The sequence below is a fragment of the Eschrichtius robustus genome, chromosome 16 (genome assembly GCF_028021215.1).
Source record: "Eschrichtius robustus isolate mEscRob2 chromosome 16, mEscRob2.pri, whole genome shotgun sequence".
Lineage (NCBI taxonomy): Eukaryota > Metazoa > Chordata > Mammalia > Artiodactyla > Eschrichtiidae > Eschrichtius > Eschrichtius robustus.
In genome coordinates, this window is record NC_090839.1 from 54,980,398 (window position 1) to 55,005,642 (window position 25,245).

The 25,245-nt window shown below is 51.2% G+C and overlaps 2 protein-coding genes across 4 annotated transcripts in view; one reads left to right on the forward strand and one right to left on the reverse strand.

Moving 5' to 3' along the window:
• Window positions 1-8,721, forward strand: part of DNAJA3 (DnaJ heat shock protein family (Hsp40) member A3) — a 32,323-nt gene extending 23,602 nt beyond the window's left edge. Inside the window, exons 9-12 of one of the 2 annotated variants that reach the window (XM_068566176.1) lie at window positions 341-456; window positions 1,218-1,315; window positions 6,771-6,887; window positions 7,496-8,721. In XM_068566176.1, the coding sequence (XP_068422277.1) occupies window positions 341-456; window positions 1,218-1,315; window positions 6,771-6,874 (318 nt within the window). In that variant the 3' untranslated portion in view covers window positions 6,875-6,887; window positions 7,496-8,721. The remainder of the gene's footprint in view (window positions 1-340; window positions 457-1,217; window positions 1,316-6,770; window positions 6,888-7,495) is intronic. The other variant, XM_068566177.1, reaches the window with a different exon arrangement.
• Window positions 8,722-11,234: 2,513 nt separating this feature from the next.
• NMRAL1 (NmrA like redox sensor 1) lies at window positions 11,235-21,426 on the reverse strand. Of its 2 annotated transcripts, none has more exons than XM_068524099.1 (6): window positions 21,231-21,426; window positions 20,962-21,035; window positions 16,926-17,164; window positions 14,041-14,290; window positions 12,587-12,777; window positions 11,235-11,523 (listed from the first exon to the last, which is right to left on the reverse strand). In XM_068524099.1, the coding sequence occupies exons 2-6, from the start codon at window positions 20,999-21,001 to the stop codon at window positions 11,344-11,346; spliced, it is 900 nt and encodes a 299-aa protein (XP_068380200.1). In that variant the 5' UTR covers window positions 21,002-21,035; window positions 21,231-21,426; the 3' UTR covers window positions 11,235-11,343. The 2 variants fall into 2 exon arrangements, with proteins under 2 accessions (XP_068380200.1, XP_068380201.1); XM_068524100.1 differs by lacking the exon at window positions 21,231-21,426 and adding an exon at window positions 21,194-21,212.
• Between the last annotated feature and the right edge of the window lie 3,819 nt (window positions 21,427-25,245).

Here is a 25,245-nt window from a genome sequence, read left to right on the forward strand (position 1 = left end):
GACTTGGCAGGGAAGGCAGCTCCCGGGCCATGTCCACTGCTGCCGGGCCGGGGAGCGGCCTCAGTAGCGCCCCAGTTGGCTCTGCCTCCTCCCAGGTCTCGCTCCCCGTGCTCCCTCACTCCTGCTCTGGGCTCGCCGCCCCAGACTCCCTGCCCTCAAGGCCGTCACAGGCTCTGCTCGGGATGGACCCGGCTTAGCCAGTTTCCGTGTGGTGTCTGGTGGGTTTGGTTTAGAAACCTGAATGGAGTTCTTTTCGGGAATAAGATTGTCTTCACATAGTGAAATGTTTTCATTTGGGCAACTGGAAACCAAGGAAAACCAGAGATTCCTTTCTTTATAGATTCCCCCTGGGACTCAGTCAGACCAGAAGATTCGCATGAGCGGGAAAGGCATCCCCCGGATTAACAGCTACGGCTATGGAGATCACTACATTCACATCAAGATCAGAGTTCCAAAGTAAGCGCCGCTCAGCTGTGGCGAGGCCCGCCCGATCTCTGCAGCTTTCAGCACTGGGCAGGAGCCGCTTGAGGGCTTCTTACCTGCTGAGTTGGTGCTGAGCGGCATGGTGGTTCAGCGCCGAGCCCGACTGCCCGGCCTGTGTGGCTCTGCTGCCATAAGCGCTGCGGCTTAGGCGGGTTACTTCTCCCTCTAAGTCACGTGTGTCCTGCCCGGGCGCTCCTTCTGAAAGTGGACGTAATACAAAAGCTCGACCTCGTTGAGTTGCTGGAAGATTAAAGAAATAACCCATAGGGAATGCTTAGCTATTGCTGCTGCTGTTGATTTTGTTATTATTGTTCTCAGGTTGCCTGCCATCTGGTGGGAGAGACCTATAACCAGATAGTGGTGGGTGATGTCTGTGGTGTCTGGGAGAAAAGTCCAAGCAGGGAGCTGTGGGCATCCGGAGCAGGGCATGCCAGACTCTGCTTGGGAGGACTGGGTTTCCAGCCCTCTCTTTAATTAGATCATTTCCATTTTGTTCCCCCCTGTAAACTATTTAGCATAGCCACAGTGGCAGTTGTTTAGAACAAGTTAGGGCAGTTCAGGAGGTTTATTTTACAGAAGCTTTGAGGGCGTGGGCTGTTGGGTTCAGGGTGTGTCCTGTGCCTGGGTTGCGGGTCTTGCATTTCCCACACGCTGCGTGGGGACTGGCCGCGTCCACGTCCTTTAAAGAGCTGCCCAGAGGAAGCACTCTGACACTGACTGTGCTCGGTCCACAGGAGACTGACAAGCCGGCAGCAGAGCCTGATTCTGAGCTACGCTGAGGATGAGACTGACGTGGAGGGGACAGTGAACGGCGTCACCAACACAAGCACTGGTAAGGTGGCCCAGCGACCTGTGGGAGCCCCCAGCCCCTCGGAGGGTGGACGGTTCAGAAGCGTGTTGGGGTTTCCACTTGGGCAGAGCAGAGTAGAAAGAGGGGAGCTGAGGGCTAGGAACAGCGGGGGCAGCCGCGCTCCAGAGTAAAGCTGCTCCCCCTTCCTCTGCGCCTGTGCTGCTTGCCAAGGTTAGCAAGTTCCACGATGCTTCCTGCCAGGTAGCAGCTGTGTGTCTCAGAGGGCTGCTCTCCTGAGTTCTATCCTTGGTTCTGCCACTTGCCATGTGACCTTGGGCACATCCCTACCTGAGATCACCTTGTAACCATTAAAGGAGAAGATGGGTTGGGAGGCTTAATGCATTCCTCTCCCAGAAAGCTTCTCCAGGATTTCAGAGTGTCCTGTAAGCAACAGCTACTATAGCAATGAAGGACCGTGGTCACATTACCCCAAATCTGCCTGTTCATAGCAGGCCTAAATTCTGAATTCCTAGGGCAATGAAAAACAAAACACCTTATTTACCCTGAGCTTAAACATCATAGGCCCTCTGTAGAGTGGAGTTAAATATTGGTGATTTGATACCAAAATGCCCACAGGCAGAAGCTTTGGCCATGGGAACCTCGGCCACAGCCCTCCTCCCATGGGATGGGGGTGCTCTGCTGAGAAAACGCTGTTCTTTGTCGGTTGGGCCTCTGTTGGGGCCGGGACAGGCTGTGCCAAGGGTGAATTGGCTTCAGCTGCCCAACATGTTGCCTCCTCGTTGCATCATTTTGTTTTTGTCTGGGTCCTGGATCTGCCTCTCACCTTCTCAGAGCTTGAATGGCATTAGATCAGTGTATGGTCATTCAGAGCAGGTATCGGAGCAGGGGGTGGGGGCTTGGTCTTGCAGCCCCGGGGTAGGGGTGGGGGTCCCAGCAGCAGTAGCCTTTGCGTGGACTTGGCTGAGCTCCTGTTTTGTTTTTGTTTTTTGTGTTTTTTTTTTGCTGTGCCACGTGGCATGTGGGTTCTGAGTTCCCAGACCAGGGATCGAACCTGCACCCCCTGCATTGGAAGCGTGGAGTCTCAACCCCTGGACTGCCAGGGAGGTCCCCTGAGTTCCTTTTAAGTCCAGGGGACCAAGTCCTCCGTGAAAAAGCAGCTGCCACAAATCCTGTCTGTGGCCAACTAGGCACCAAGTGGGCACTTATTTTAGTGGTTTGGTTCATAGACTTTTTTCATATTTTCTGTTAATATCCCTTGAACTAAAAGGAAGTGGGAATGGTTGTTCCATGTAACTCTACTTATGCACCTCTAGCTTCTTCCTGAGTCCCAGATATTTCCGCAGTCATGGAGCATGTGAGATTTGTTCTGCAGCCAGCTCTCAGCTGTGCCCCCTCCCACATTGGGTACTCGAGGTCCACCTGGGCCTTGTTCACTCTCTTTGAATGTCAGGTATTAGTCGTCACCAGTTGTTGTCTTCAGTCCCTTTCTGAGAGCTTAAATTGGGAGTTGATCATACAGTCAGCTTATGAGTGTTCTTAGAACCGTCATTACTTTCATGGTTCTTTGTCCTGTTAGCTCATTCCCTGTCCCCTTGTTCAGCCAGAATTTATTGGGACGCTCCTGTGTGCCAGACACTTTGCCAGTTCTTCCTTTAAATGTTTATTGACATAATTTTGCTGAGTATAGTGTAACTTTAACATAGGCATTGGATGCATTTGTGAAAAGTGTTTATAAAGTAAAATGCCGAATTATTATTTTTTCCACTTCTGTTGTCATTTCAGAATTGTATTCCAGTGGGAAATTTGGCTGCCAGACATAATTCTTTAAAAGGCATTTAAGAATCTTAGTAATGGCTTCAAAGAATGCATTGTCAGTCAGTCTGCTACCTGGGTGTGGTTAAGCCTCTTGTTACACTGTGAAGAAAGTTACCTTTGCAGTCCACGCGTGAAAACACACCAGTGTACAAAATTCCCCTCCTGTCAGCTTCCCTAAGGTGACTCCTATTTATTTAAGTAGAGCCTGAATCTCTTTTATTAAAGTTTTACTAGAAGCAGTTGCTTGCAGTCATCAGTGGTTCTTGGGCTAAAGTGTCACTTCTTAATAGCCTCTAGAAGTGAGATAGTCATCGGAGACTGTCACTGCAGATACAAACGGATTCCTGGGTGTCTGCTTTCATTACGGGAAGGCATTTGGAATAGTTATAATTATGTAGGAAACTGACCTAAAGTTGTTGGTGGGTTTAGTATCCCTTGTTTACTTTTGTTCCCTAAAGCCCCTGCTGAAAACCTTAATGTCTGACCCTGGCTTCATTCCCAGTCTGTGAAGCAGAAGACCGTAGTGAACTTGGGACCCTTAGTGCTCTCGGGGGTCTGGGGTGCTCTGAGCTTACCACGTGGCCTTTTGGGTTTAGAGACAGTGTGGCTCATTGTTTGTGTTTCTGGATCATCATTAATTCCTGTGACAACCCACGTACGTACACTTAGCTGTCGTGTAGGAGCCTGTTCCACAGCTCGTTATTTGGGGATCCCGCTGCGTTCTGTTCTCTGACAAGCTGACAGTTGACTGTAGAGCCCCTTTATCTAGGCAGTGTGGAGGCAAGAGGAAGATGAGGGAAAAGACATTTTAGTGGAACGAGGGGTGCTCCACTGGCTCAGTCTGTGCGTGTAGACGGCTCAGGGAGTCAGGCTGTGAGTGTAGACCCGCATCTCTACCTGTAGGGTGGGTCCAGTCCTCAGAAGTCATCCTGGAGTCCTGTTGGCTTCTGTTTCTTCACACAGATGGTCATTGAGCATTTGCCATGTGATAAGAAGCAATGCACAGAGAGACAGGGTCCCTGCCCCATCCAGCTTACAGTGTGAGCGGGGAGGACAGGGCAAGCACCGAACCTCCAAATAAGTGTTAGACCTTGCTTATAACACTAGGGGTTTGTGACTGTGGAGAAAAGTGGTACACATTCCCAGAATGAATGTTACCTGGTTATTCTTCACTTTGTAAAGAGCCATCAAACACTTTTGACTGGGAATCGCTGCCTGTAGGCCGGGAGCATGTCCTCTTTGAATCCCCTGCACGTGCACAGTGCCTGTTAGCTGAGTTTATTTGAATTCATTTTCCTTCTGAGGGATGGAAACGTAACCCCTGCTCGGCCAAGCTGCGTGTGGTCTGATAGAGGAGTCCTGTGCCTCGGGTCCGACCTCTGCCTGAGGTTGGCTGAGCCAGCCCCTCCGCTCTGGTCACCTCCTGAAGGTGCGGACTGGAAACGCTCATGCAGTGCCTGTGCAGCTGGAGGGATCATGGGCATTTCCTGTTTATCCTAAGTGCAGGAATCATGTGCCAGCTTGTATCCTGTAATGAGACCAGAAGGCACCTGAGTGCTCAGGACATCCTGTAAGGACACGTCCCTCCTCCCCTAGGCCAGAAAAGCGATGTAGGTATAGACTGCGTCATCCGTGTGCAGAGGCCCACAGTTTATCCCTGACTTTCAGTTCAGAATTTTAAATTCAGTGTTTAAATCCTTTGATGTCCCTGTCAGTAAGCCTTATTCCTGAAGGAGCCCACATTTAAAATAGAGATAAGAATGTGTTCTGGTGGCAGGGGATGAGAATTTCCAGATGTGTCTGTGTTCTGTTGTTTTATTTTTCGGTTTTGAATCATTAACCCGCTAACTAGGTATTTATTCTGGCTCTCCCAGACTTTGGCCAAACGCTGTGGCCCCGGGGCATGACTGCAGGGACAGCAGAGTGGGGGTGGGGGTGATGGTGGTCACTGAGTGTTTCTGTGCCCCATTGTGACTAATAGTTAAGAGCTTGGGTTCTGCTATCAGATGATTCAAGTCCCAGCTCTGCCATTTTTAGCTATAAAGCCTTAGGCAAATTTCTTCGCTTCTGAGCCTCAGTTGCCTCATCTATAAATTGGGGGTAATAGTAGCATCTACTTCATAGGGTTCTTCTGTGATTAAATGAGATCATGTGGATAAAGCATTTGGCATGATACCTGGCACATGTTAAAAGCTCCATCAGCAGCAGTAACTCATAGTGTGTGAGACACACACACACGTGCACACACACACAGACTTGCCGTCCCCTCACCAAGGACATAACAAAATTCAATCAATACTTTTGCCTTGCCTTGCCTTGTCCAAGGAGGCCCAGGAAATTTCTGGTTTGTGGATTCCTTTGTGTTAGGAGAGTCCTTTTTTGTTACTTAAGTCTTTATGTAAGAAAAGGGGACGTGAAGGACTGAAGGAGGGCACACCTGGCCTTGTAACCTGTGGCCATGGATGCCTCTCGCAGGGGCCTGCCGCCGTGATTGTGCAGTGCCCGGGTCCTCACCTGGGGAGCCCTGGGCATCGGGCTTTTGTGGTTGCTCAGACCTCTGTCAGCACATTCTTGTTTGGGGCCACCGCTGTCTCTCTGAGGACATTCCTGACTTAGGAGAGCACGTCAGGTCCAGAGGACGGCCTGGGGGGCTGTACCCAGGACAACCTGCCCCACCCCTGCTGGGGGCCTGTTGCCCAGAGCTTTGGGCCTCTCACCAACAAAGGCGTCTTAGACTGAGATCTTGGGGACGTGACCATTTTGTACCCTCTATGCGCTGTACTTGATGTACATCTTCTAGCATGTTGAGATGTGCTAATTCTCCTAGCACAATGAAAAATATTGACTACAGTCCAGCTCATAACAAGTTGGCCCTCTGCCTCGTGGTTGGCAGGTCTTTAAAACGATGTGTTTGTGCAGCAGAATTGCTCTCAGTGGGCCCTCAAGAAACAGCAGATCAGCTTCCCTTTATCTGGAGCATTTGGAGCCAGGTGCTTGCCCAGTGACACACAGGGTCCTCGGCTGCCGTTGTCATAGATGAGAAGTGCGCATGTCCTGGGATCCCCAGGTGTCCCGGAGACGGTTTGTGTGCACCGACGGGCTGTGGAAACTGGTCAGTTGGTCTTGGTGCATGTTCTTCACTTCTCAGAGCCGGTGAGCGAGAGCCTGGACTTTGGCGTCTGACTGCTTGGGTCTCATCTCGGGCCTCCTGCCTGCTTACCGGCTCTGTGACCTTGGGCATGCCACCTAACCCCTTTGTGCCTCTGGTTTTTGGTTTTTTCATCTGTGGCATTTACTTGTAAGGTTAGCCTGAGGATTGAATGAGCTAATGTGGATGCTGTGTGGCCTGGCCCAGAAGACATCTGGCACTTGGCTCTATTTCTATTATGGTTGTTAAGGTAGAGACAGCTCCTTTTTGTCCCTTTCTATTTCTTATCTTCCTCTCGAGGGCCAGTGACTCGAGCAGTTGATATGCTCTGAAGTGCTGAGTCATCTGACAGGCGGGGCAGCCCCGGCCAACCGGGGTGCAGCCCCCTCTCCTCTCCGGGTGGCGCTTGGTGGCTCCTTGAGTGGCGAGCCCTGGGTGGCCAGGCGGGGCCTGGGATGGGACACATGGAGGTGTGCGCCCTTGACCCCAGTTCTCTCTGCTGTTTGTGCCCAGGTGGCAGCACCGTGGATAGCTCCGCAGGAGGCAAGGCTAGGCCTGAGGCTGGGGAGGACAAGGAGGGATTCCTTTCCAAACTTAAGAAAATGTTTACTTCCTGATATCCTAGCCGAGGTAGGAAAACCCCTGAGGTTCCTCCCCTTTTCGTTCCCTTCTGTGAACTAATCCCTGTTTTCTGTCACTTTAACCAGTATCGTCCCCCCACACCCAGAGTTGAAGAGGTTCCAGTCTCAGGCGTGGTGTGTCTGGCTACCCTCAGAGCCAAGCCTCAGCTCGTGGGGAGTCAGCCGGTAGTGCAGGGCCGAACCACAGATAGTAGCCGCTTCTGCGGCTCCACTTCTGGAGAGGTTGCTGCCTCCCAGCCCTCCTTCCACCAGCTCCTGGGGGCTCTGCGTCCTGCCGTGGTGAGGACCAGGTTGCCCACGGTCACAGAGGGCAAGTCATAGCAGAGCCAGGCCTAGAACTCAGATCTCCCCAATCCCCGCCCTGTCCTGCCTGGGAGGCGCGGGGAGGTGTCAACCTTGGTTAGGGCTGGGGTGGGGGGCACTGCCAGGAGTCCTGCTTGCTCACTGTGGTGTCTCGGGACTCACTTCTTACTTGTGCTGGTCCCTGGTGGCTGAGGCTCCTGGTGCAGCTCCTTGCCAGGGATGACAGAAGCTCACCAACAGGGCGTGTTCTTCCTGCGATGCCAGTGAAACGTAACTGTTTGTGTCTTGGCTCAGGAAAACGGTCCACTGGAAACTAGGCCGGGAGCAGCAGCCCCTCCTTGTGGCCAGGGCATCTCAGATGCAGGAGGATTCCACACAGCAGCACCGAGCCCCTGCCTGCAGAGGCCCTCTGGACCACCTTGGAAACAGCAAAATCATGTGACAGTGCACCTCTCCATGAAAGGGTCATGGTGGACAGCCCCTGGGCAGTGAGGCATGGCAGGTCTAAGGGCTGGTAGTTTCCTATCCATGAGTAGGTAACTTGGCCTCTTCTGGCTCTGGCAGAGTCAGACAGCTGGACATTTCTTGCAGAGCTAAAACTCTGATTTGGAATCAAATGTGGTTAAAGAATTAAAGGCCATGCTTACAGCTTAAAAATGAAGCCTTAAGCTGCACCGAGTTGTGAAGTGATTAATTTCCCTCTCAGCAAACCTCTGGAGGTTCCAGAATGAGTCTTTCCTGACAGGGTTGTCTTTTCCAGGAACCTGGGGCATGCACGCCCCACTGGTGTCATCCACCCCTCAGCAGGGGCATCCCCTGCTAGAGTTTGTTTTAATTCCAAAAGGTACCAAGCAGCTGGAACATGGGGGCCTTGGGGGCCCAGGGTGACACATATGAAGACAGTCCCTGGAGATGCTACTCTTGATCACATGGGCCATGATCTCTGTCAGGATGGATAGTCCTTCCTCCCACCCCACTTGGGGTGGCCCCTTGTCCCCTGACGGTTGAGTTCTGTTGTTCTAAGCCGGGTGTGAGTGGAGCTCCTGCCCTTCTGCTGGACCACAGCCAGCCGTGGCCTGGGGCCGACTAACGGCCTCTTAACCCGGAGCCCTGCCCTGCTGCCTGCCAGGGCCTTGGTTCTCACCACTCACAGTTGACCTCTGTTTTCAGAAGTGTGTTTAAATTATTCAGTGCTAAGAATCATCGTCTTTTCCTGATAAATGTTTGTTCAGAAAAGGAGAGCACAGTCTCAGCAGTTGAAGGCTCTCCACCATCCAGCCAAAGCAAAACACTGTTTCCCCAGCCTTGGCTCGTAGGATGTGTGGGTTCCATTGTGTTTCCAGATCCCCCAGCTGTGGTAAGACAGGTTAATGGAGAACACTTCTGATTAGTTCCCTTTTTGCTTTCCTTCATAATTTACTAAAATAAAGCATCTACTAGTGTTTGCTCTAGGAATGTAAAATGATTCTGTATCAATGTAAATAAGATTATCTACCGCAAAGAGATATTTAAAACCTAAATTGTCGTCATTTCTTCTTTGAAAGAGTTCAGACAGCTTTCAGCAGGTGGCCCAGCAGGGGGTTACTGGTGGTCACCTGCCAGTCAGGCCACCCCACATCTCTGCTGGCCTTCCTGGGGCGGCTAGAGGTGGCTGTCCTAGTCCTTGGAGTCATGTGCGCCAAGGGACGGGTGGCGCTCTGACAGGCGCTCACCCTCTCCAGCCCAGATCCCAGAGTGGGGAGGGTGCTGATCTGACGAATGTTCTAGGGTTCGGCATGTAGCTTTTTCTTTGGGAGCCTGCGATTTGAGAGACGTGCAGTGTGGCCTACTTAGGTCCCTACACGTCACCACCTCCCTCACTAGATTTTTTTTTCCTCCATTATTTTCAGAGGAATATTAAGGTATTTTTTTGTGTTGCAGTGTTAGTCTGGGCTGTCTCACAAAAGCCCAAGTGCTGTCATGGCTGGAGTGGGCCCCGAGCACATAGCTCTGCCCCACTCTGGGTTCTGGGCTGAGCAGGTTGAGGTGTGAGGGCACTTGCTGGGTTGGGTGAAGAGGCTGGGAATACCTGTTGGGTGAGAAAGGGGCTCAGTGACTTCCTACCAATTTCCAAACTTGTCCTTCATTGAACAGAAGTTTGTCAAGCGCCTGCTGTGGACTCAGTATGGGCCTGGAAGGATCCTAGACCCCGGGGTGTGGCGGTGGGGAGCTAGATGGTTTCTCTCATGATAGCTTAGGTTTTCTTCCTGGAGAAGCCAACCGAAGTCTCACTCCTGGCCTGTCTTCTGAAAGCAGAAGCCTAGACTTTGAAAGGGAAAAGTGGATTTTCTTTCTAGCGAGACATCTTCATTGCTGTACTGAGGCGTCCTTCCCTCAGATGGTCAGAAGGTGGCGGGGCAACATCTGTAGAATCAAGCCCCACTCAAGGCCTGGACTGGATTTGGTTTATTCCCACAGCTGGATCCTGAGACGTGTCTCCAGACAACTTTGCAGCCAGAGGTGGGGCTGGAGCATGAGGTGAGCTATTTAAAAATACAAAAGAGTATCTCCAGGTCCCTGAGCCTCTGGGGATCAAGAGGCGAGGTAGATGGTGTGAGCATTTGCTGAAATGTTTGGAGCATGGACAAGGGAAGGCACTGGAGGCTCGCCAGGCCTGACCATGTGGGCCCAGGGGAGTCAGACACTGCTTCGCACAAATGCACTCACGTTGCCTTCACAACAGCCTGGCCAGGGGGCACCGGGTGAGCAAACAGACCCGAGAGGCTTGGCGACGTGTCCATGGCCTGCTGCTTGTGGATGAGGAGCGGCTGGAGCCTGGCATCAGCTCCCTGCAGTTCGCCCTGGACCTGGACCTGGACCTGGACCTGGACCTGGACCTGGCACAGCAGGCTCTCCCCAGGCTTGGTACTGACCAAGGGCTGCTCCAGTATCTCGGCACGGTGAGTCGCAGCCCCAGCAGGTGAGTTTCCCACGCAGGGGCCTGGGGGACTTGGGCATCACAGGGCTGGACACAGATGACCTCTCATGTTCTCTTGCTGATACGGGTGGGCTTGGAAGCCCATGTCATCACGTCCTTTTCCTCCTACCCTGCCTGGGAGGCTGCTCCCCTCAGACGGCAAGCTGTCCCTGTCACACTAAAGTGGGCCCCTCCTCCAGTGTTCCTCGTTCCGCCTGCTCTCTGCAGCCCTATGTCAGTCTGCAGTCATTCTGCAGATTTGTATCTGGCTCTCCTGCTAAACCAGGCTCAAGGCAGGGCGCATACTTTTCTGGTGAACATTGTATTTAGGGCCCAGCTTACACTGGTAGGTTGTCAAAGAAGTGCTTTTTCAATGACTCAGTTAATGAACGGATCGAATGAGTTTGGCTGACCTGCTCCCCTTTCAATGCCTCTGCGGGTCCTGAGGCTGAGGCGGGGTAGTACAGACGCTGGTGGAGGTTTCACAAGTCCATGGAGACACTGGTCAGCCCGCCGGATGTGTCCTCTGGGCCTTCATTTCTCTTCTCTAAAGCGAGCGGGAGACGGAAACCGTCCAAATGCCTGGGGAGCTCAACCCGCCAAGCAGGGCTGGGTAGTTATTTCCCTGGTTTCCCTTCCCAGCCTTTGCTGTGGGTGGCGTCACCTTTTCTCAGCAGTGTCCAAGTCTTATATGACCTGGGGTCCACAGAACTGCCACGTTCCTTCAAGGGTTTCTTTCCAGCCTGTTTTGCGATCACCCACATCTTGAGGCCTCTGCACCCGGGGGCCCAGGAGGCAGGAAAAGAGAGAGGGAGAAGGGGCCGGTCTTCCTGCCCTAAAACTCAAAGAAGGAACACGTGGGTGGCTGCACTCACGTTCTGGAGAGGAACGGTGTGTGTGCAGGGGTGTCAAACATTGCTCCTGGCTGGTGGGGGTGGGGGTGGGGTCCTCTCAGCACCCCCAACTTGACTGGGCCCCCCACCACTTTATGCTCCCTGTTGGAACTTTCATGTCCTCAGGCAGCTGCCACCCGAACCCCAGTCCCTGAAACAAACCACTTTTCTTTTGGAAGCCATCTGTGAGAACAATGGCCTTTATTTAAAAAATAAACTTTCTTGTAACACGAGAAAGGATCACTGTGACTGCACCTCCTGTCCCCCCAGATGGGGCTGAGAGGTGGGCAGGGTCACAGTCCTGCGAAGTCCCCTTTGTGCTGCTCCAGCCACTGGTCCAGCGTCCTGGCCTTGGGGTTGAGCCTCAGGCTCAGTTCGATGTTGCGGTCGGGTTTCAGGGCATAGAAACGGAACATGTTGGCCAGGTCCTGGGCGCCGGGGAAGCCAAGCTTCTCGTAGTCCTCGGGGCTTATCTGGAAGCAGAGGGGAGTCTCTAAGGGTCGATCGGCATCTGCAGCACCCTGACCACGCTGTTGACACCTCAGTTCCTACCCTGGTCCCCACTAAGTTCACCTGAAAACCAGTCTATTATAAAGATGAAACGTCAAAAACCACTGTTCTAGGGCAATTTAAATCCTGTTCTTCCAAGATCACGAGATGAAAACTCAGTCCTTTCCAAATCAGAACTATGCTTATGTCACTTCTTGCTCAAAAAACCAAAGTTGTTCCCCTTTCCTGACCAAACTGAATCTTAACTCCTCAGCTTCCAAATCCTCCATGACTGCCTCAGGCTTTCTTTGTTTAGAGAGTAATACGCAACCATTTAGTGCATGCTTTCTAGTGCATTCATTGTGCCAAGGGAGCGTTTACAGCAATTGTTCCATTCAATCCTCACAGCAGCCCGAGGAGGGGGATACTCTCCATACACCCACTTTACAGATGAGGAAACTGAGGCAGAGAGGGGTCAGGGGCTGGGCCTCCAGTCACACAGGGGTGGGTGTTAAGGGCTGGGAGCAAGATCTGAGTCCAAGGTCTGACTGGCCCAAAATGCGTCCTGCCGTGGCCTTTCCCCCATCATTGCTCTGCTTGGGTCTGGGGGGCGCTCTACAGGTGGTTTTTGTCATTTAATGACTTGGAGTAGCCCAGATTTTCATAATGAGAAACAAGGAACAAGGCACCTGGGGGTCTGGACAGGAAGACAGAGTAGGCATGGGGAGACCAGGATGGGGGCCTACTCCGGCCTCCTTCCCCTCCCCGAGAGAAGCCCAAGACACCCTGCGTTTTCCCTCCTTGCTTTGGCCCCTACTGTCCCCTCTTCCTGGAACCCTTCCTTGCCATTTGATCAACTGACAAAACCAGAAGTTTCACTCAGCGGCCACACCTGGCTCCTAAGAACAGCACGACATAAACGTTCACAGTGAGAATGAATTTGGCTTTACGTTGCTCAGAGCGCTGGGGCAGCTCTAGATGCCCCTTCCCTTCTACCCGCAAAGCCCCTCTGACCACGGCTGCCAAGTCCCAGCCTGGGCCCTCCACCTTGGCATCTCGCACGGTCTTCCTGGTGTGCCTGGAGAGCAAGGCGGCGTACTCCTCCACCGTGTGCCTGCAGGTGCTGAGCCCGATGTTCCGGCCGATGTAGTCTTCAGGCATCTTCAGCAGGCTGAGCACCACGGGGCCCAGGTCGGACACAGACATGCCGTCCATGGGCACGTCACCCATGGGCAAGCCTGGGAGGGAGAGAGGGACATGCTGGCATGCATCTCTGAGGGGTCAGTCCCCACCGGCCAGTCGACTGGATGTGTGCACAGGCCAGCACCTGGCACGAGGCAGACACCCATGGTGCCAGCAAGAGAAATGAGTCAGGAAATGGGACACGATCGAGCTCTGCCACCCGGCAGGCCATTCAAACCCTGGGAGCCCGGCTGTGCCCTTCCCGAGGCGGGGAGAACCCTGGGCCTGCCGCCCCTCAGGCCTGAGACGGGAACAAGGGGAAGGAGAGGAAGGGGCTTTGATAGGCACCTCTGAGAACGGGAGCTCCCAGCGTTCAGGCCCCCGTACACTTCGTCAAACCTGAATCTCTGATAGGGATGCCTGTGGTGGGGGGTGCTCCAAACGCCAGCTCCACCGGCAGGAATGCTCGGTCAGCTGAGGCCAGGGCTGACCCCAGAGCAGCATGACGGGTGCTGATAAACATGTTAAATTAACGAGTGACTCCACCTGCCGAGGTATGGTCTTGGGGATGGAGAGGCAGAGCTGTGTCCTGATGAGGCACCTGGAGCCCTCGGGCCCTGCCCTATAAAATTTCCGTGGCTGCCCATTCAGACGGCCCGGGGAGCCTGCGGGGGTGGAGCCTGTTCCAACTTACAGATGGAACACAGGTGAATCTCTAATTACAGCTTTTGCAAACTGTAAAGGGAGATACCGGTGCGCCAACACAAGGACGAGACTGCTCACCAGCAGGCAGGACCCAAGCGAGGGTGAGCGGCGTTCACGCAGAGGTGAGGGGCTGGGAGGGCTCAGACCCCTCCTGCTCCGCCTGCTGAGCCACCTGCATTAACCCACTGCCCCGCCAGCAGGACACAGGTCGTACGTGGTTCCCTCCAGGCTGTTTACAGATTTGCAAACAGATGTTGAGAAGAAAGTGCTTTCCTACTTCAGGAAATCCACAATTGGACCTCGCCTTCCAAATCCTCTCCTTATTTGTGAAGCAGTAACGATAAGCACACACTCTCCGTAAAGCTCTCCGACAGACAAAGCACTGCATCCCCAGGCTCGGCAGATTTTCCCATGGCCCCGGGGAAGTCCGAGTCATGCCCATCTCATGGGACAGGACGCAGAGGCCCAGCATGGTCACACGCGTTGCTCGCAGTCACAGCCTAACGTGAGCGAGCCAGAGCTTGGACCCAGAGCCCTCTGAGGACAAGCCCAGTGGGCCACCATGGCTCCACACGGTGAGAGGAGACGCCCGAGGAAGCAGGGAGGGCACTCACTCAGCAAGTAGCTCTTTCCATCTGGGGCTTTCTGGGGCAGGAAGAAGGAGAGGAGGTTCTCGAAATAGCAGGGCAGCCGCACGCTGGTCATGGGGACACCAATGTCCCGGAAATATTCCTCTACCTCCCCTTTGCCGTCAAAGTGTCCCGCTGCCAGTCTCCCTGCTGTCAGCTTCTTGATGTTCTCCAGGCCACTGTAGACCACGTAGTGCAGTCCCAGGCGCTTGGCCAGATCGGCCAGCAGCTTTCCCTGGTGGGCAGGGAAGGAGAAACCACAAAGCTCAGAGGGAGGATGTGTGTCCCCATCACGGCACTGGCTCTCCCACCCCAGAGGCCACTGTGCCCGGTGCCAAGAGCCCTCTTATAAGGCTCCCTCTTCCGTGTGCGGCTCACATGGCGCCACACGCTCTGCCACGGGATTATAAGCTTCCCACCACCCGCATAGCCTTAGCGCCCCTTCTCTAGATCATCTGGGTCGTTCCACCTTCCAGTGTGCTGGACTGCGGCCCACCATGTGCCACCTGGGAGGGTGCGCACAGAGGCTTCCCGCCTCTGCCTGCTCTCAGAGAGCATCTTGTCCCCGTGCTGGGCCGTCTTCCTGGGAGAGCCCCAACCATCCCCTAGGGAAGTGCTACGGCTCAGCAGTTAAGCACACAACACACACCACCTGGGTTCTGGACCAGCTGTGCCATCCAGGACAAGGGGTCTGTTTTGGCCTTGTCGGTTAAATGGGGACAGAAACACGACCTGCTGCACAAGGCTGTGTAGGGCGCTGGATGGTGGCCTCCCAAAATATATGTCCACGTCCCAAACCCCAGAACTTGTGAATGTCACATCATTTGGAAAAAGATCTCTGCAGATATTTTTGTTAAGGAACTTGAGACGAGATCATCCTGGATTACCCTCATGGGCCCTCAACCCAATGACGAGTGTCCTTATGAGAGATGGAAGAGGAGACACAAAGAGGAGAGGCCTTGTGTAAACAGAAGCAGAGCCCGGAGTGATGTGGCCTCACGGAGAGCTGGTACCACTGGGCGCTGGAAGAGGCAAGAATTGGAACCTCCCTTGGAGCCTCCAGACAGGGCAGGGCCAACACCTTGCTGTTGGACTCCTGGCCTCCAGAATGGGGAGAGAATAAATTCCTGTTGTTTTAAGCCACCTGGCTTGGGGTCATTTGTTATGGCTCAGGAGGTCAGGTTGACGAGATCTGCGTGAACCAGAAAAGCTGTCTCTGTCCGCTCTCTGAGATGGGCTTCCATGTAAGACTGCAACTGAAGAAAGGCTCAGGGCTAAAAACAAGTTTGGAGACCAGTGGTCCGGTCCAGTCTCCCTTTATTGTACACGGGAGGAAAGACAGACCAGTGCAGGGAAGTCACGTCCACAGCCGCAACGGTGGGGAGCTGTGGACGAGGCAAGACTGAAAGCCGACAGGCACGGGTCTCAGCCCAGTGCCTTTGCTGTGGCACCAGTCATACCTTCCACAAATACCTGAGTGCCTGCTACGTGACAGGCCCACCGCAAGTGTCCCCACCTTCCAAGAGACTTTAAAAAGATGCATGTTTGTCTCACATCCCTCCCCCCACCACCTGGGCTCAATAACCACCCAACCAGAGAGAAGCTGGGTGGAAAACAGAATAAAGAGAAACAGAAAACATCTGAAAGGGGACATCGAGGACTTTTTGGAATGATGAAGATGTATTATATTTTGATTAGAATGGTAGTTACATGGGTATATTTATTTTCAAATTTCATTAAATTGTACAATTAAAAAGTTTACTTTTTATTTATTTATTTATTTATTTTTGGCTGCACTGGGTCTTCGCTGCTGTGTGTGGGCTTTCTCTAGTTGCGGAGAGCGGGGGCTACTCTTTGTTGCGGTGCACAGGCTTCTCATTGCGGTGGCTCCTCTTGTTGCGGAGCACGGGCTCTAGGTGCACGGGCTTCAGTAGTTGTGGCATGCGGGCTCAGTAGTTGTGCTTGCGGGCTCTAGAGCGCAGGCTCAGTCGTTGTGGTGCACGGGCTTAGTTGCTCTGTGGCATGTGGGGTCTTCCTGGCCCAGGGATCAAACCCACGTTCCCTGCATTGGCAGGCAGATTCTTAACCACTGCACCAGCAGGGAAGTCCCTACATTTGATTTTAAGAAAATTATGGGTCAATAGAGTTTTTTAGAAAGTGTAAAGAGTCACTGGATGACACAAAGCAGATTGTGGTTGCCTGGGGCTGAGGAAGGGAGGAATGGGGAGTGACCACTACCAGGTATGGTGTTTCTTTTGGGGTGGTGAAATGTTCTGGAATTAGGTAGTGATAATGGCTGCACAACTTTGTGAATGTTAAAAACCACTGAATTGTACACTTTAAAAGGGGGAACAGGGACTTCCTTGGTGGTCCAGTGGTTAAGAATGAGCCTTCCAATGCAGGGGACGCGGGTTCGATGCCTGGTTGGGGAACTAAGATCCCACATGTCGTGGGGCAACTAAGCCTGTGCCTCAACTACTGAGCTGGTGAACCAGAATTAGAGAGAAGCCCACGTGCTGCAACAAAAGATGCCGTGTGCCGCAACTAAGACCTGACACAGCCAAAAATAAATAAATATTTTAAAAATAGTAATAAAAGCTTTAAAAACAAAAGGGTGAACAGTACGGTACATGAATGATGTCTAAAAAACGTCATCGGATGAGGAAGCGGCCACCTTTTGCCCTCATCAAAGTCTAGGAGGGCTGCATAGAAGAGGAGGGGAAAGGCCTGCAGTGTCAGTGGTCAGGCAGGGGTCAGCCCCTCTCTGGCAAGTCGGAGCTGCCCCGCAAGGGCAAGCAGAGACCTGGGAGCGCCTTTGAAGATGGCCTGCTCCTGCCCTGGCTTCCCCACACCCTCCCGCCTGCCCTTACCTGCTTGACCTCCTGCTCCTGGCTGCAGTTCTCCCAGTAGTTGGTCACGATGAAGGTGGCGTGAGCCCCGATCAGGGCCAGCTCCATGCTGGCCTCATCATCCTGGTCTCCCTCCACTACTTCTGCACCTTGCAGCCTCAGCTCCTTCGCTGCCCTCTGCCCAGGGTCCCGGGTCACCACTCGGACCCTGAATGTCCCATCTTCCAGGAGTGTCCGGGCCACTGAGCCCCCCTGGGCACCTGCAGAGAGTCAGAAAGACCCGCAGGGTGGGACCAGCCTGGGAGCCTGCCAAGGGTGAGGCCCTGCAGGGAATCCTCCACCACAGCAACACACCTGGCACTTTTCACCTGTGATTCCCACTGTTTTACCTCACAGTCTTTTAACTAATAGCTTCATTGAGATAGAATTCACTTACCGTAACATTCATCCTTTTTTTTTATTTTTTTAAATACAATTTTAAAACAAATTATTTACTTATTTTTGGCTGTGTTGGGTCTTCGTTGCTACACGCAGGCTTTCTCTAGTTGCGGCGAGTGGGGGCTACTCTTTGTTGCAGTGCACGGGCTTCTCATTGCGGTGCTTCTCTTGTTGCAGAGCACAGGCTCTAGGCGCGTGGGTTTCAGTAGTTGTGGCACACAGGCTCAGTAGTTGTGGCTCACAGGCTCTAGGGTGCAGGCTCAGTAGTTGTGGCACACCGGCTTAGTTGCTCCGCAGCATGTGGGATTTTCCTGGACCAGGGCTCGAACCCGTGTCCCCTGCATTGGCAGATTCTTAACCACTGTGCCACCAGGGAAGCCCACATTCACCCTTTTAAAGTGTACAGTGCAGGGCTTCCCTGGTGGCGCAGTGGTTGAGAGTCTGCCTGCCAATGCAGGGGACACGGGTTCGAGCCCTGGTCTGGGAAGATCCCACATGCCGCGGAGCAACTGGGCCCGTGAGCCACAATTACTGAGCCTGCGCGTCTGGAGCCTGTGCTCCGCAACAAGAGAGGCCGCGATAGTGAGAGGTCCGCGCGCCGCGATGAAGAGTGGCCCCCACTTGCCGCAACTAGAGAAAGCCCTCGCACAGAAACGAAGACCCAACACAGCCATAAATAAATAAAATAAATAAATAAAACAGTTCCACACACCGTGGTCTAATTAGTTGTGCTAAGGGAATTCAAGCACAGAGAACCATTTAAAAAAAAAAAAAATTCTTAAAAAAAAATAAAATAAAAAAATAAAGTGTACAGTGCAGCAGCTTTTAGTACATTCAGAGTGTGCAACCATCATTGCAGTCAATTTTAGAACATTTTCATCACCTCAAAAAAGAAAGTCCGTACCCATCAGCAGTCACTCCCCATTTTCCCCTCCCCTTCAGCCCCTGGCAACCACTAATCTACTCTCTGTCTCTACGGATTTCCCTATTTTGGACACTTCACATAAATGGAGTCACACAACATGTGGTGTTTTGTGTCTGGCTTCTCTCACTTATGTTTTCAAGGTTCATCCATGTTTTAGCAGTCATCACACACCTTTTACAAAAATTTTAAAATGTATTATGAAATATTTTTTTAATATTTATTTATTTTGGCTGTGCCAGGTCTTAGTTGCAGCATGCGGGTTCTTTAGTTGCGGCATGCATGTGGAATCTAGTTCCCTGACCAGGGATCGAACCCAGGCCCTCTGCATTGGGAGCGTGGAGTCTTAGCCACTGGATCACCAGGGAAGTCCCTATTATGAAATATTTACCACATACAAAAAAGGGATACTAACACCCATGAGCCTACCACTTAGCTTAAGAAATAAAGTATCATCTATACCTTAAAAAGAAGACTGAGGGGAATTCCCTGGTGGTCCAGTGGCTAGGGCTCTGCACTCTCACTGTTGAGGGCCTGGGTTCAATCCCTGGTCGGGGAACTAAGATCCCACAAGCTCCGCGGCACAGCCAAAAAAGAAAAAAAAAAAAAAAGAGAGAGAGAAAATTATTAAAATCATCAAAAGGAAGAAAATAAAAATCATCCATAAATATATGTATAAGAACACTGGCTGCAAATAAATAAATCCACTTCTTACCAATAAAAAAAAAAAGAACATTGGCTGCAGTATTATTATCCATAGTGGAAGTTTATAGACAACCTAGACGTCCTTTGGTAAGAACTTGGCTAAATAAGTGATAAATCCATACAAAAGTGATTAAAAAGAATGTGGCAGGGCTTCCCTGGTGGCGCAGTGGCTAAGAATCTGCCTGCCAGTGCAGGGGACACGGGTTCGAGCCCTAGTCCGGGAAGATCCCACATGCCGCGGAGCAACTAAGCCCATGCGCCACAACTACTGAGCCTGTGCTCTAGAGCCCGCGATCCACAACTACTGAAGCCCGCGTGCCTAGAGCCCATGCTCCGCAACAAGAGAAGCCACCGCAATGAGAAGCCTGCGCACTGCAACGAAGAGTAGCCCCCTCTCGCTGCAACTAGAGAAGGCCCGCAGTCAGCAACAAAGACCCAACGCAGCCAAAAATAAATAAAAATAAAAATAAATTTACAAAAAAAAAAAAAAGAATGTAGCAGATCTGTATGCATGACTTATGTGACCACAACGTGTCCTGGAGTGGAAAAGGCAACCTGAAGAACTACAACTACCCTCATACAGTACTGGTGGGAATGTAAAGTGGTACAGTCACTTTGAAAAAGTCTGGCAGTTCCTCAAAATGCTAAACACGGTCACCATATGATCCAGCAATTCCATTCCTAGGTATAGTCCCAAGAAAATTAAAAACATATGTCCACACAACAACTTGTATGTGAAGGTTCACAGCAGCATTATTCACAATAACCAAAAGGTGGAAACAAATCAAATGTCCATAATGGATGACGGATAAACACAATGTGGTATAGCCATATAATGGAATATTATTCAGCCATAAAAAGGAATGAAGTACAGATTCATGCTACAATGTGGATGAACCTGGAAAACGATGCTCAGTGAAAGAAGCCAGACACAAAAGGCCATGTACTGTATGATTTCATTTATATGAAATGTCCAGAATGGGCAAATCTTTAGACAATAGACTGCCAGTTTCCAGGGGCTGGGGAAACGGGGAGTGACTGCTAGTGGGTATGGGTTTTTTGGGGGGGTGATGAAATGTTCTAAAACTGATTGTGGTGAGGGTCACAGAGCTCTGTGAATATACTAGAAACCAGTGAATTAAACACTTTAAACACGTGAAGTGTATGGTATGTGATTTATACCTCAATAAAGCTGTTATATATTTTTAAAGTACATACAGGAAAGAAAAAAACAGGTGGGGTAAAAATAAAACACTCCCATTTAAAAAACAGTATCTTTATATACCTAATTTGTCCCGAAGGATACTCAAGAAACTTGACAACAGTGATGGATGGGGTTTCGGGGACAGAGGTGGGAGGGAGACTTAATTTTGATATTATGTGCAATCACCTGTTATTCAAAGCTAAGTAATTTTTTTTTTTTTATAAATCTGTTGGTTTGTTTATTTTTTTTAAGTTATACAATTCTTATTTATTTATTTATTTATTTATGGCTCTGTTGGGTCTTCGTTTCTGTGCGAGGGCTTTCTCTAGTTGCCTCAAGTGGGTGCCACTCTTCATCGCGGCGCGCGGACCTCTCATTATCGCGGCCTCTCTTTTTGCGGAGCACAGGCTCCAGACGCGCAGGCTCAGTAACTGTGGCTCACGGGCCTAGTTGCTCCGCGGCATGTGGGATCTTCCCAGACCAGGGCTCGAACCCGTGTCCCCTGCATTGGCAGGCAGATTCTCAACCACTGCGCCACCAGGGAAGCCCCCTAAGTAATTTTTTAAAAAAATTAAAAGGGAATCAGCGCTCAGGTCCTGCCCCACGGCCCCACCCTGAGTCAGGGGTCCCAGCCATCTCATCGCTCCCTCCAGGACCCCGGGGACGTCTTCTGGAGCTGAGGGGCGGGAGCCCAGGCTCTGCGGGGTCGGACCGGCATGACCCCTGCCCTGGGCTGGCCTTGGTGAGGGGTCCTGCGCCTCGGGGCCTCCGTTTGGGGTTTCGCTTACCTGTGGCTCCAAACACGACCACCAGTTTCTTGTCTGCCATGAGGCCGGGCGCCGGAAATGCAGTCCGGAGAGGTCTGAGGGCCGTGAGAGGCGCAGAGTCGGTGAAGGGGCCGGGGGTGCCTGCCCGGAACGACCCCGCGCGCGCCGGGTAGGACCAAGGGGGCGGTCCGGCCGGGAGAGGTCGGGACCCCGCGACCCCCGCCCCCTCGGGCCCGACCCCCCCGGGTCCTACCCGCACCCGCCGCCCGGGTCCCCCAGGTCGGCTATACCTCCTAGCCGCTGCCTACGTGGGAAACGGTCCGGGAAATAGGGACCCCCGGTTTTTGCAGCCGAGTCCACCGCCGAGGGGAGGGATGGAAGCCTGCGAGCGGCGCCGCCCCCCGCCCCCAGCTCCAGCTGCAACCTGGCAAAGTCACCCCTTCCCGGCCACCCTGCGTGAAGGGACCCCAGGCTGGGCTGCTTCCGAATCCCAGCCGTCTGGGCCCTGACTCTGCGCGGAGCTGACCCGCCACCCCCCTCCGCGGACACAGATGGTTCGTCCCGCCTCCGCCTAGACTCAGCGGCCGGTGAGGACCAGCCAGCCCCAGGCCTGCGTAAACCGAATTTGTGTAAATCGGATCTGACCGAAATGTACACGCCGAGGGCTGCTTAGCGGGATGCTGGGGGTGATGACTGTGCGAAGCAAAAATAAATACATAAACACATAATAAATAAATAAAATTTTATCTTGCATGAGCATCTGAACTTTGATATACGGGTGTCATCCAAAGACAAATAAATCTGTATCTGTGAGTCTTAACACCCAAGGCTCTGTTTGAGTTCTTGTATGCCTGACTCACGTTTGAGGTTGCTACTATTTGCCCGTTTTGAATTCTATTTAAGAGGTAAGAGATCTCTCTCTCTCTCTTTTTTTTTTTTTTTTTTTTTCTTTTTTGGCCGCAGGCAGCGTCATGTGGGATCCTAGTTCCCCGACCAGGCATTGAACCATGCCTCTGCAATGGAAGTGGGGACCGCCAGGGAAGTCCCCAGAAAAGAGATTTCTTTGTGTTCAACTAAAACTCAAAAATGGCCCTCTCACTCCTCTTCGGAAATTTATTGCTGACTGGATAAAAGCATTCAATTTTTTCCTTTCATTCATTCCAAAATGTGTACTGACTCCTCAGAGAATGTCAGCTTCCTGACAGTAGACACTCGTCTGTGTTCACTGCTGAGTTCCCAGCACCTAAAATAGTACCTGGCACAAAGTAGTCACTCAATAAATATTTGCTGACTGACTGGTTGTCTAAACATCTACTAGGAACTGGAGTCACAGGGAAATCAAAGTAAAACTGGTGCTGTTTTCCCGAATCTAATAGTGGAGATAACCCACCAGGTAATGTGTATTTTATGTATGTAAAATATTGGTCTTTATGTGTTGTAAGATACGTGTATTTATTTTAATAAATACTCATTTATGTTTGTGTTTACAAGTGAAGGTGGTGTCTAAATAGAGTGTTTAAATCTTGCATTGTCTCCACACCCTGTTATGTATGTCTCTGAGCTCAGACTGCAAAGTTTGCCAGGAATACCTTCCTCCCACCACCTTAGATAGGGCTGACTCCTACTCATTCCTTAATGCACCACATAACCACCACTTCCTCCAAGAAGCCATCCCTGACCCCTAGGCTAGGGTAACTACTATTTCACTCCCATCTCTATTCCACTGGCAACATTGTCTCTACCATATTAGACCCAGGGCTTCTTAAGAGCTGGCCCCATGTCTTTTTTGTCTCTATCTCTCTCCCTCCTGGCACAATGTCCTGCACTTAGTAGGAACTCAATAAATACTCACTAAATGGAACCCAAGTGCATATTATTCTGATAAAAGATGAGGTTTTTCTTTAACTGCATGGGTTAAACCACAAAACTCGATGTTCTGAGGTTTCCACTTTAAGGAAATAAGTCCAAACAAGAAGATCCCTAGTGGGACCAGCTGCATAATTTGCAAGGCCCAGTGCAAAAAGAAAATGTGGGGCTCCATGTTTTAAAATTACCAAGAACAGTGATAGCAGAGCATTAAACCAAACCCAAGGTCCTTCTGAGCCTGGGACCCAGTGTGACTGCTCCAGTCATAAGTCCATGAAGTTGATCGGCCCTGGTCCCTAGGTTTGAGAGTAGCAGCCCAGGGCCACGCTGGGGCCTGAGCAACTCCAGTGCCCTTTGGCCTTGCTGAACCTGAAGCTTGGAAATCAGTGCAGGCAATGAATGGCAGGGAACAGCATCTCTGCCCCGGGCTTCTGGTCAGTGGTGCTGGTGCCAGGGAGCTGTCCCGAAGTTGGTGGGCAGACAGGCAGCCTGGGCAAAGGTCTTGTTTCTTGAAGCCCCAGCTACCCACCTCAGGCAGTTCCCTGAGGCCTGAGGGAAGAGATTTGGCTATTGACTGGCATATGATCAGCCATGACTCAGCACCTCCTGTGGGACTTTATATCTGACAAAGCACTTCCTGCAAAGCACTTGCCAGCAGCTCACTCAGCCAAGCGACATGTACTAAAGATGATAACAGTGGGAACCCTTCTCTGGGCTTCTCCTACATGTCAGGCAAAGACTTAGCCCCACATTATCTCATTTTAACTCTTGAGCAACCCCTCCTTCAATCAGTGCCACTCGGTTTAATTCAATTTTACGTGTGCGTGTTTGGGGCAGGGGGCAGTTTTAAGATTCATTCATTTTTTTTTCTTTTTTTTTGACCATGCAGCATGGGCATGCAGGATCTTAGTTCCCTGACCAGAGATGGAACACATGCCCCCTGCAGTGGAAGCACGGAGTCTTAACCACTGGACTGCCAGGGAAGTCCCAAGATTCATTCTTTTATTTTTTTTTTAAGTTAATCCTGTTGAGTTTTTTTTTTTTTTTTTAATATTTATTTATTTATTTGGCTGCACCAGGTCTTAGTTGTGGCATGTGGGATCTTCGTTGCAGCATGTGGGATCTAGTTCCCTGCCCAGGTATCAAACCTGGGCCCCCTGCATTGGGAGTGAGGAGTCTTAACCACTGGACCACCAGGGATGTCCCAAGATTCATTCTTTTAAATTTGATTTTGATAGCATAATGCATTTATTCATTCTCATAAAAAGTTTAAATGGTACAGATATATAGCACAAGTGAGCCTTGACATCCCTCTGTCATTCTAGTGTGTAAACCTTCCCTCTTTTGGATGCATTTACATGCCTAAACATGAACATGTAGAAAGATAACATTTTGTAGTTAAAAAAATAAAACAGAAAACAATTTTTTTTTTAAAAGATTGAGACTTTTTTAAAAAATTAATTAATTAATTTATTTTTGGCTGTGTTGGGTCTTTATTTCTGTGCGAGGGCTTTCTCCAGTTGCGGCAAGCGGGGGCCACTCTTCATCGCGGTGTGCGGGCCTCTCACTGTCGCGGCCTCTCTTGTTGCGGAGCACAAGCTCCAGACGCGCAGGCTCAGTAGCTGTGGCTCACAGGCCTAGCTGCTCCGCGGCATGTGGGATCTTCCCAGACCAGGGCTTGAACCCGTGTCCCCTGCATTAGCAGGCAGATTCTCAACCACTGCGCCACTAGGGAAGCCCCAGACAACAATTTTTAATATAAAAAATAAAAGGGATTGTTGACTAAAAAAATTAAATAGCCAATCTAAGAAAGAAATGGAAAATTTTATTTGCATCAACCTGAGCTCTGAGAACTGTTCCAAAGAGGTAAGGGAGGAGGCCGGAATATATGTGATTTTGATGAAGGGTTACATGCAGTCAAGCACACACCCTGGGAGAAGGCTACTGCTATTCATGAGGAACAGATATCTTAGTTAATGGTTTTAGTGCTTTTCTAAGTATGGGAAGATACAGGAAACTGGGTTCATAAAAATTTCTCCTGAAAATATCTGAGGGCCATTTCTGTCAGTTTTCCTAGAGCACAAAGTGCCTCATCCTGATCTTTGCCCTTTCAGGGTGGGTTGTAGGTCAGTGACTGTAGTGGCTAATGACTCAATTCTTGTAGAACTGGATGGTGGGCAACATTCTTTATTTTACAATCTCCTCCCTTTCGGTCTTAATTTCAACCAAGTTTTGGGAGGCATTTTGTGACCAGTTTGTCCCATGGGACTAGGAATGCTCATTCTCAGGTCAGGATTTCATTGATAGGCCACTTAATATACTATTACTGGACTTGGCCCTGTTTAGAGTAGTCAAAAGCCTCTGGACCACCTGTCTTACAGTCTGTCATGGTCAAGGAAATGGTTCCCTCTTGTTGCTTCTTCCCATATGTAGTTACAC